The sequence below is a fragment of the Scyliorhinus canicula genome, chromosome 16, assembly GCF_902713615.1.
Source record: "Scyliorhinus canicula chromosome 16, sScyCan1.1, whole genome shotgun sequence".
In the NCBI taxonomy this organism is placed as follows: domain Eukaryota; kingdom Metazoa; phylum Chordata; class Chondrichthyes; order Carcharhiniformes; family Scyliorhinidae; genus Scyliorhinus; species Scyliorhinus canicula.
In genome coordinates, this window is record NC_052161.1 from 141,812,894 (window position 1) to 141,824,448 (window position 11,555).

At 51.5% G+C, this 11,555-nt stretch overlaps 1 protein-coding gene across 2 annotated transcripts in view; it reads left to right on the forward strand.

Moving 5' to 3' along the window:
- Positions 1-11,555, forward strand: part of gabrd (gamma-aminobutyric acid type A receptor subunit delta) — a 64,900-nt gene that overhangs the window by 24,224 nt on the left and 29,121 nt on the right. For both annotated transcript variants that reach the window (XM_038773358.1, XM_038773357.1), the window contains exon 3: positions 3,194-3,261. In XM_038773358.1, coding sequence (XP_038629286.1) covers positions 3,194-3,261 — 68 coding nt within the window. The remainder of the gene's footprint in view (positions 1-3,193; positions 3,262-11,555) is intronic.

The window sequence follows — 11,555 nt, forward strand, 5'->3', positions numbered from 1 at the left end:
GTCCCAGAGTGGAAGTCCCTGTTATTCCAGAGTGGGAGTTCCTGTTATTCCCGGGCTGGGAGTTCCCGGTAGTCCCGGTCTGGGAGTTCCCGTTAGTCCCGGTCTGGGAGATCCCGTTAGTCCTGGTCTGGGAGTTCCCGTTAGTCCCAGAGTGGAAGTCCCTGTTAGTCCCAGGCTGCGAGGTCCAGTTAGTCCCAGACTGGGAGTTCCTGTTAGTCCCGGTCTGGGAGTTCCCATTCGTCCTGGTCTGGGAGTTCCCGTTAGTCCCAGAGTGGGAGTTCCTGTTATTCCAGGACTGGGAGTTCCCGTTAGTCCCTGACTGGGAGTTCCCGTTAGTCCCGGACTGGGAGTTCCCGTTAGTCCCGGTCTGGGAGTTCCCATTAGTCCTGGTCTGGGAGTTCCCGTTAGTCCCAGAGTGGGAGTTCCTGTTATTCCAGGACTGGGAGTTCCCGTTAGTCCCTGACTGGGAGTTCCCGTTAGTCCCGGACTGGGAGTTCCCGTTAGTCCCGGTCTGGGAGTTCCCGTTAGTCCCAGAGTGGAAGTCCCTGTTATTCCCAGAGTGGGAGTTCCTGTTATTCCCGGGCTGGGAGTTCCCGGTAGTCCCGGTCTGGGAGTTCCCGTTAGTCCCGGTCTGGGAGATCCCGTTAGTCCTGGTCTGGGAGTTTCCGTTAGTCCCAGAGTGGAAGTCCCTGTTAGTCCCAGGCTGCGAGGTCCAGTTAGTCCCAGACTGGGAGTTCCTGTTAGTCCCGGTCTGGGAGTTCCCATTCGTCCTGGTCTGGGAGTTCCCGTTAGTCCCGGGCTGGGAGTTCCCGTTAGTCCCGGACTGGGAGTTCCCGTTAGTCCCGGGCTGGGAGTTCCTGTTCGTCCCGGGCTGGGTGTTCCCGTTAGTCCCGGGCTGGGAGTTCCCGTTAGTCCCGGGCTGGGAGTTCCTGTTAGTCCCGGACTGGGAGTTCCAGTTAGTCCCGGGCTGGGAGTTCCCATTAGTCCTGGGCTGGGAGTTCCTGTTAGTCCCGGATTGGGAGTTCCTGTTAGTCCCGGACTGGGAGTTCCCGTTAGTCCCTGACTGGGAATTCCTGTTAATCCTGGACTGGGAGTTCCCTTTAGTCCCAGACTGGGAGGTCCCTGTGGTGTATGCATCACTGTAAATACACAAGGGGTTAATATAAATACACGTAGACTATATAGACACCTGGTCTGGGAGTTCCCATTAGTCCTGGTCTGGGAGTTCCCATTAGTCCTGGCCTGGGAGTTCCCGTTAGTCCCGGTCTGGGAGTTCCCGTTAGTCCCGGTCTGGGAGTTCCCGTTAGTCCTGGTCTGGGAGTTCCCATTAGTCCTGGTCTGGGAGTTCCCGCTAGTCCCGGTCTGGGAGTTCCCGTTAGTCCTGGTCTGGGAGTTCCCGTTAGTCCTGGTCTGGGAGTTCCCGTTAGTCCCGGGCTGGGAGTTCCCATTAGTCCCAGAGTGGCAGTTCCTGTTATTCCCGGTCTGGGAGTTCCCGTTAGTCCCGGGCTGGGAGTTCCCATTAGTCCCGGGCTGGGACTTCCTGTTATTCCCGGGCTGGGAGTTCCCGGTAGACCCGGTCTGGGAGTTCCCGTTAGTCCCGGACTGGGAGTTCCCGTTAGTCCCGGGCTGGGAGTTCCCGTCCCCGGGCTGGGAGTTCCCGTTAGTCCCGGGCTGGGAGTTCCCGTTAGTCCCGGGCTGGGAGTTCCCGTTAGTCCCGGGCTGGGAGTTCCCGTTAGTCCCGGGCTGGGAGTTCCCGTTAGTCCTGGGCTGGGAGTTCCCGTTAGTCCCGGGCTGGGAGTTCCCGTTAGTCCTGGGCTGGGAGTTCCCGTTAGCCCCGGGCTGGGAGTTCCCGTTAGTCCTGGTCTGGGAGTTCCCGTTAGTCCTGGGCTGGGAGTTCCCGTTAGTCCCGGGCTGGGAGTTCCCGTCCCCGGGCTGGGAGTTCCTGTTAGTCCCGGGCTGGGAGTTCCCGTTAGTCCCGGGCTGGGAGTTCCCGTTAGTCCCAGGCTGGGAGTTCCCGTTAGTCCCGGGCTGGGAGTTCCCGTTAGTCCTGGGCTGGGAGTTCCCGTTAGTCCCGGGCTGGGAGTTCCCGTTAGTCCTGGGCTGGGAGTTCCCGTTAGCCCCGGGCTGGGAGTTCCTGTTAGTCCCGGGCTGGGAGTTCCCGTTAGTCCCGGGCTGGGAGTTCCCGTTAGTCCCAGGCTGGGAGTTCCCGTTAGTCCCTGGCTGGGAGTTCCCGTTAGTCCCGGGCTGGGAGTTCCCGTTAGTCCCGGGCTGGGAGTTCCCGTTAGTCCCGGCTGGGAGTTCCCGTTAGTCCCTGGCTGGGAGTTCCTGTTAGTCCCGGGCTGGGAGTTCCCGTTAGTCCCGGGCTGGGCGTTTCCGTTAGTCCCGGGCTGGGAGTTCCTGTTAGTCCCGGGCTGGGAGTTCCCGTTAGTCCCGGGCTGGGAGTTCCCGTTAGTCCCGGGCTGGGCGTTTCCGTTAGTCCCGGGCTGGGAGTTCCCGTTAGTCCCGGGCTGGGAGTTCCTGTTAGTCCCGGGCTGGGAGTTCCTGTTAGTCCCGGGCTGGGAGTTCCCGTTAGTCCCAGAGTGGAAATTCCTGTTAGTCCCGGGCTGGGAGTTCTCATTAGTCCCAGACTGGGAGTTCCTATTAGTCCCAGACTGGGAGTTCCCGTTAGTCCCGGGCTGGGAGTTCCCGTTAGTCCAGGGCTGGGAGTTCCCGTTAGTCCCGGGCTGGGAGTTCCCGTTAGTCCCGGGCTGGGAGTTCCCGTTAGTCCCGGGCTGGGAGGTCCAGTTAGTTATGAGCAGTATCCCAGCACATGCCAGCACATTGGGAGATGAAGGAGGAAGATGAAACTGAATACAGAGAACCAGAAAGGTAACTAGGCTGATTAAATCGCTTATTAACCTGGAGAAGTATCATCAACTAGCAGCTCATCCATTGTAGCACCAAGCCAAAATGGTTGATGATCAGACTAATCTATTTGCTATATTCAGAAAGAAATGTTTATTATCCATATTCATGTGTATGTTCAATTTAATTGTCCTGATTATTCACCTGCAGTATTTCTATATGCTGGGTTCGGGAGGGAACATGAGATCATCCTTTATGCAGTTTGACATCAATTTAAGTTGAATTCCATAGCATCGATATTTTTCTGGTAAGTCCTTTGTTTAATGATTTTGTATGTTTGATTATACAGGGCCTCCCTTGAACGTGGCCTTGGCGATAGAAGTTGCCAGTATTGACCATATATCAGAAGCTAATATGGTATGTTTGATCTTTCCTTGTTCAAAAAGATGTACATGATGCTTAAATTTAGCTTTAGTCCTGTTCATTAGCTGGTACATTGCCTGCAAGATAACAAAATAAATCAGTGTCAGCGACACAGTAACTCTGGGGAAGTACAGAATTAGAATAAGGCAGGGCACAAAAGATAATGAGAGGGCCAGGCAGCCATTATTACTTTCCAATACCAGTACCAGGTAATGAAAGGTGATGAGCCTGGAACCCTCCCATCTCTCTGTCTCAATCTTTAATATGTTGCATTGTTAAAGGTTTCGGTTCCAATAGGGAGGCCTTTCAATATTTTCTCTGCAACATCCCTCTCTCCCTAATGTGCTCCCATGTGAAACTTCCAAAATATGTTTTATACAGGCTTTCCCCTGTATTTCATATGGTTTCGATTAATGGATATATTACAATGTGCTTTTTTCTTTTAAGACAATGACTAGCAACTAATTTTTCAACCTCTGGAGATAGGATTGAGAAGCCAGAGAGTTTATTCAAATTGTCAGCTGGGGAATGAATGACTGATAGAGTTCCGCTTATCTCCCGCCGTCTTTAGTATTGTAGGTCTTGCTATATTTAAAAATGGTCTTTTTGGGAAATGGCTGTATAATAAGGCAGATTGATGAAACAAATGCTTCCTGCTGAATGATACGATCATTACTTTTTAGGACAGATTTCCTGACGTCTGTGAACAAAGAAACCTCATTGTGTGTTTTAATTTGAGAATCAGACAACAGTACTTCTGGTATCCTGGTCACCATTTAGCCCTCAAAGCATCAAAGTAAAAGATCTGGTCATTTGTCTCATTTGTGTTTGTGTGACAATAGGTTGTGCAAACTGGCAACCAGATACCGACCAGAAAACTCATTGCTGATTGGCTGAGATTGCTCATTTACTGAAGACAGACTACTCAATGCAATTTCTTCCTTAATTTTGATAGGACATTAGCTTCCGCCAGTTTTCCCTCTCTTGAGGTAACAAGATGTCCATGTGAATCTAAACACTGGGCTATTGGCCATTGTGGTCAAAGGCTATATTTACTCTGCTGAATTTCTGGGAAAGTCAATAACGAATGAGATAGTTGTAAGCTGTAACCAACATTCTGTGCAGGCTGGTGAATCAGATTGTGTCCCTCGCCAATTCACTATCCATACTTTTTTTTGGAAAATCTTTTTATTGGCTTTTCTCATATTTATAAACAGTTGTTCAGCTCACTGGGCTAAATCGCTGGCTTTGAAAGCAGACCAAGCAGGCCAGCAGCACAGTTCGATTCCCGTAACACCCTCCCTGAACAGGCGCTGGAATGTGGCAACTAGGGGCTTTTCACAGTAACTTAATTGAAGGCTACTCGTGATAATAAGCAAGTTTCATTCATTTTTTCATTTATATACATTACATTTTTCTTGCCCGCGCTAATTTGCTTTATTTTACAGAGAGGTTTGTTTTGTCCTTCATTTGACTAACTGTACATTTTGCTGCCCTCTGGATCGGTCTCTGATATCCTCCCTCCTTCTCCCCCCCCCCCCCCCATTGGTTTCAGCACCCTTCCTCTTCTCTTGTGGTCCCCCATGCCACCCCCCCCCCCCCCCCCCCCCCCCCCCGCCCGGGTTACGCAGTCCTTTGGTTCTTCTTTTTTTCCCCTGGCTTACACCTCGTTGCTGGCCTCGAACAGGTTTTGGAACAGGCCGACAAATTGCCCCCAAGTATCCAGGAAGCTTCCCTCTGACCCTCGGCTGGCGTACGTAATCTTCTCCAGGTGGAGAGATTCCGAGAGGTCAGCGAGCCAGTCTGCAGCTTTGGGTGGTGCTGCCGATCGCCAGACGAGCCGGATTCTCCGGTGTGCGATTAGGGAAGCGAAAGCAAGGGCGTTGGCCCCCTTCCCCATGTGTAGCTCTGGCTGCTCCGATACCCCGAAGATTGTCACTATTGGGCAGCACGGTAGCACAGTGATTAGCACTGTGGCTTCACAGCGCCAGGGTCCCAGGTTCTATTCCCCGCTGGGTCACTGTCTGTGTGGAGTCTGCACGTTCTCCCCGTGTCTGCGTGGGTTTCCTCCCACAATCCAAACACGTGCAGGTTAGGTGGATTGGCCATGCTAAATTGCCCTTAGTGTCCAAAAAGGTCAGGAGGGTTATCATGTAACGGGGATAGGGTGGAAGTGAGGGCTTAAGTGGGTCGGTGCAGACTCGATGGGCCGAATGGCCTCCTTCTGCACTGCATGTTCTATGTTCTATGTTCCATTGGGCCTCACCCACACAGCCTTGGACATTGCCTCGGAGAAGGCTGCCCAGAACCCAGCAAGCTTGGGGCAAGCCCAAAACATGTGGGTGTGGTTGGCCGGGTCCCTCTGGCACCGTTCACATTTGGCCCCCACCTCCGGGAAGAAGCTGCTCATTCGGGTTCTGGTCAGGTGCGCTCTGTGCATCACTTTGAGCTGCGTTAGGCTTAGCCTTGCGCAGGAGGAGGTGGAGTTCACCCTGCTCAGTGCTTCGCTCCAGAGTCCCCATCCCACTTCCTGTCCCCAGTCCGTCCTCCCATTTTTGTCTGGTCCCATCCAGTGGCATTCAGGCTCTGTCCAGTAACTGTCCATATCTTTTCCCACATAGCCCCCTCCCTTCTCGCTGCTTGTGCCTATCAGGTCCTGAGCTGTGTGCTTCCTGGGGCCCCGGGGTACCCTATTGTCTCTTTGCGGAGGAAGTGCTTTATTTGGAGGTGTCTCAATTCCTGTCCTCTTGATAGTTTCCACTTCCTCATCAGTTCGTCCAGTGTCGCCAGTCTGCGCCCTACGTAGAAGTCCCCGACCGTCAGTGTGCCCCCGTCCCGCCTCCATCTTTTGAAGGTAGTATCCAGCATGGCTGGGGGGGGGGGGGGGGGGGGGGGGGGGGAGGAATCTGTGATTGCCGCAGATGGGGGCCATGGGGGACATTTTGGTTGTCCCTAAGCGCTGTCTCAGCTGGGTCCATGTTCTCAGCATGGCCGCTACCCCTGGGGTCGTTGTGTACCTTGTTGAGGAGGATGGGAGTGCTGCTGTAGCCAGGGCCCGGAGGGTTGTTCCTTTACAGGATGCCTCCTCCATTTGTACCCAATCTGTGTCGGGTTCTTGTACCCATCCCCTCACTCTTTCTGCCGTTGCTGCCCAGTGATAGTATTGTAGGTTCGGCAGAGCCAGGCCACCTCTGACTTTCCCTCTTTGCAGTGTCGGTTTGGGAATTCTCGGATTCTTGCCCCCCCCCCCCCCACACCACACAAACGCCATGATTAGACTGTCTATGTTTTGGAAAAAGACCATGGGGATGAAGATCAGGATGGATCTAAATCTAAACAGGAAGAGGAACCTTGGCAGTACGTTCACCTTGATCGTCTGCACTCTCCCCGCCAGGGAGTGTGGGAGTGAGCCCCACCGTTGAAGGTCCTTCCTTACTTCCCCCACCAGGCTGGTTAGGTTCCACTTGTGGATCTGTGTTCAGTGTCTGGCTATCTGGATCCCTAGGTAACGGAATCTGTTCTGGGCCGTTTTGAACGGGAGCCCCTCCAGCTCTGTCCCTCCCCCTTTTGGGTTCACTGGGAATGTCTCACTTTTGCCCAGGTTGAGTTTGTAGCCCGAGAAGGTTCCAAACTCTTTCAGTATTTCCTTCAGTCCCTCCTGTGGCTTTGAGACATAGAGGAGCAGGTCCCTTCCCCCCAGGAGTTGGGGGGAAGGGAAAGTGAAAGCGACAGGGAGCATGGAGTTAAATGGCAAGATACGCAGGAGGATAACATGTAGGCAGGTGGATTTAAGCTTGATGCAGACTAGGAATTCAACAAAAAGGAAGGATAACTTTGGACATCTTAGGACTTCCAATATCTGTAATGATAAGAAAGTTAGCATTAAGGTACTTTACCTGAATGCTCGTAGCATTTGTAACAAAGTAGACGAACTAATGGCACAGATCATCGTGAATGATTATGATGTGGTAGGCATCACAGAGACATGGCTGCAGGGGGTTCAGGACTGGCAGTTAAACATCCAAGGATATACAGCCTATCGAAAAGACAGGGAGGTGGGCCGAGGGGGTGGGGTTGCCTTGTTAGTTAAGAACAAAATTAAATCTATGGCACTAAACGACATAGGGTCGGATGATGTGGAGTCTGTGTGGGTAGAATTGAGGAACCACAAAGGCAAAAAAACCATAATGGGAGTTATGTACAGACCTCCTAACAGTGGTCAGGACCAGGGGCGCAACATGTACCGGGAAATAGAAAAGGCATGTCAGAAAGGCAAGGTCACGGTGATCATGGGGGACTTCAATATGCAGGTGGATTGGGTAAATAACGTAGCCAGTGGATCCAAAGAAAAGGAATTCATGGAATGCTTACAAGATGGCTTTTTGGAACAGCTTGTCATGGAGCCCACAAGGGAGCAGGCTATTCTGGACCTAGTGCTATGTAATGAACCAGACTTTATAAAAGATCTTAAAGTAAGGGAACACTTAGGAAGCAGCGATCATAATATGGTTGAGTTCAGTCTGCAGTTTGAAAGAGAGAAGGCAAAATCGGATGTAATGGTGTTACAGTTAAATAAAGGTAATTACGAGGGCATGAGAGAGGAACTGGCGAAAATCGACTGGAAGCAGACCCTAGTGGGGAAGACAGCAGAGCAAAAATGGCAGGAGTTTGTATGCATAATTGAGGACACTGTACAGAGGTTCATCCCCAAGAAAAGAAAGATTATCCGGGGAGGGATTAGATAGCCATGGCTGACAAAGGAGGTCAGGAAATGTATCAAAGAAAAAGAGAGATCCTATAAAGTGGCCAAAAGCACTGGGAAATCAGAAGATTGGGAAGGCTACAAAAACAAACAGAGGTTAACAAAGAGACAAATAAGGAAGGAGAGGATCAAATATGAAGGCAGGCTAGCCAGTAATATAAGAAATGATAATAAAAGTTTCTTTCAATACATAAGAAACAAACGACAGGCCAAAGTAGACATTGGGCCAATTCAAACTGATTCCGGAAGGCTAGTGATGGGAGACGAGGAAATGGCTGGAGAACTTAATAAGTACTTTGCCTCTGTCTTCACAGTGGAAGACATGAGTAATATCCCAAAAATTATAGAGGGTCAGGGGGCTGAGTTGAGTATGGTTGCCATTACAAAAGAGATGGTGCTAAAAAAGCTAAAAGGTCTTAAAATTGACAAATCTCCTGGCCCCGATGGGCTACACCCTAGAGTTCTGAGAGAGGTGGCTGAAGAAATAGCGGAAGCGTTGGTTGAGATCTTTCAAAAATCACTGGAGTCAGGGAAAGTCCCGGACGATTGGAAGATCGCTGTTGTAACCCCCTTGTTCAAGAAAGGATCAAGACAAAAGATGGAAAATTATAGGCCAATTAGCCTAACCTCGGTTGTTGGTAAAATTCTAGAATCGATCGTTAAGGATGAGATTTCTAAATTCTTGGAAGAGCAGGGTCGGATTAGAACAAGTCAACATGGATTTAGTAAGGGGAGGTCGTGCCTGACGAACCTGTTAGAATTCTTTGAGGAGGTGACAAGTAGCTTAGACCAGGGAAACCCAGTGGATGTGGTCTATCTGGATTTCCAAAAGGCCTTTGATAAGGTGCCACACAGGAGGCTGCTGAGTAAGGTGAGGGCCCATGGTGTTCGAGGTGAGCTACTGGCATGGGTTGAGGATTGGCTGTCTGACAGAAGGCAGAGAGTTGGGATAAAAGGTTCTTTTTCGGAATGGCAGCCGGTGACCAGCGGTGTCCCACAGGGTTCAGTGTTGGGGCCACAGCTGTTCACCATATATATTAATGATCTGGATGAAGGGACTGGGGGCATTCTAGCGAAGTTTGCCGATGATACGAAGTTAGGTGGTCAGGCAGGTAGTGCTGAGGAAGTGGGGAGGCTGCAGAAGGATCTAGACAGTTTGGGAGAGTGGTGCAGGAAATGGCTGATGCAATTCAACGTGAGAAAATGTGAGGTCTTGCACTTTGGAAAAAGAATCCAAGCATAGACTATTTTCTAAACGGTGAGAAAATTCATAATGCCAAAGTACAAAGGGATCTGGGAGTGCTAGTCGAGGATTCGCTAAAGGTAAACATGCAGGTTGAATCTGTGATTAAGAAAGCGAATGCAATGTTGTCATTTATCTCAAGAGGGTTGGAATATAAAAGCAGCGATGTGCTACTGAGCCTTTATAAGGCTCTGGTTAGGCCCCATTTGGAGTACTGTGGCCAGTTTTGGGCCCCACATCTCAGGAAGGACATACTGGCACTGGAGCGTGTCCAGCGGAGATTCACACGGATGATCCCTGGAATGGCGGGTCTAACATATGATGAACGGCTGAGGATCCTGGGATTGTATTCATTGGAGTTTAGAAGGTTAAGGGGAGATCTAATAGAAACTTACAAGATAATACATGGCTTAGAAAGGGTGAACGCAAAGAAACTGTTTCCGTTAGGGGAGGAGACAAGGACCCGTGGGCACAGCCTTAGAATTAGAGGGGGTAAATTCAGAACAGAAATGCGGAGACATTTCTTCAGCCAGAGAGTGGTGGGCCTGTGGAATTCATTGCCGCGGAGTGCAGTGGAGGCCGGGACGCTAAATGGCTTCAAGGCAGAGATAGATAAATTCTTGATGTCGCGAGGAATTAAGGGCTACGGGGAGAATGCTGGTAGGTGGAGTTGAAATGCCCATCAGCCATGATTGAATGGCGGAGTGGACTCGATGGGCCGAATGGCCTTACTTCCACTCCTATGTCTTATGGTCTTATGGTCTTATCTGCATAGAGTGAGCCTCTGTGCTCTCAGTTTCCTCTCCGGATTCCCTTCCAGCTTTTCACGTCCTGCAGGGCTATCGCCAGGGGTTCGATCGCTAGCGTGAAAAAGAGTGGGGACAGGGGGCAGCCCTGTCTTGTTCCTTTCTGTAGCTGGAAGTATTCAGAGCTGGTGGTGTTAGTTCGGACGCTCGCTTTGGGAGCGTTGTACAGGAGCCTTACCCAGGCGATGAATCCCACTCCGAGCCCAAATCGTTCCAGTACCTCGAGGAGGTATTTCCATTCGACTCTGTCAAAGGCCTTTTCAGCGTCCAGGGAGACGATCACCTCTGGTGTTCTCTCCCCGCGGGGGGGGGGGGTAATTATCACATTCAGCTGCCGCCTGATGTTCGCTGTGAGCTGCCTACCCTTGACAAAGCCCGTGGTTGGTCTCTGCGACCACCTCTGGTACGCAGCCCTCCAGGCTGTTGGCCAGGACCTTTGCCAGTATTTTCACATCCACGTTCAGCAGTGAAATGGGTCTGTATGATCCACATTCCGTCAGGTCTTTATCTTTTTTGGGTATTAGTGAGATTGTGGCCTGCGCTAGCGTGGGGGGCAGGGTGCCCCCTGCCAGCGAGTCCGTGAACAGGGATCAGTGTTGGGGACAGGGATCAGTGTTTGGGTATCAGTGAGATTGTGGCCTGCGCTAGCATGGGGGGCAGGGTGCCCCCTGCCAGTGAGTCCGCGAACATGTCCCTTAGGTGTGGGGCCAGGACTGGTGCAAATTGTTTGTCGATGTTCGCCAGGAACCCGTTGGGTCCCGGTGCCTTCCCCGCCTGCACGGAGCTGATGCTCTCCATGATTTCTCCCAGGTCTGTTGGTGCTTCCAGCTCCGCCTGTCTGTCTCCCCCACCACTGGCAGTTCCAGTCCGTCTAGGAACTGTTTCATTCCCGCGTCCCCATCGGGGGGCTCGGAGGCATACAGTCCCCGGTAGAAGGTCTCGAAGCCCGATTGACCTCCTTTGGCTCTGTTACCAGTCTGCCTCTGCTATCCTTAACCTGCGCTATTTCCCTCGTGGCTGCCTGCTTTCTCAGCTGGTGAGCCAATAGGCGGCCAGCCTTGTCTCTGTGTCCGTAGAAGGTCCCCCGTGTCTGGCGGAGTTGGTACACGGCTTTCCTTGTGGATAGCAGGTTAAAGTCCATTTGCAGCTTTTTCCTCTCTGCCAGCAGCTCTACGGTCGGGGGCTCGGAGCACAATCCATACTCAGAATCTACCAGTTGAGCATTAAAAACACCATTAATATCCCGTTCTCACGTATGTATCAGACCTCATCCTGCGCTTACTTCTCACAGGATTGTCCATTTGGCCGGGGATGTTGTCAGGATCCTTCCTGCTGACTCCCTTATTTCCCCTTTCTTTATTGTTGCTGTTATCATCTTTGATCCATGGATGCTGAATGGGCATGTATCTTTAAGTCAAGCTGCAGTGGGAAGGAGTTGTGACACAGTATATAGTGCCACTAGTTTGGATAGCAACAC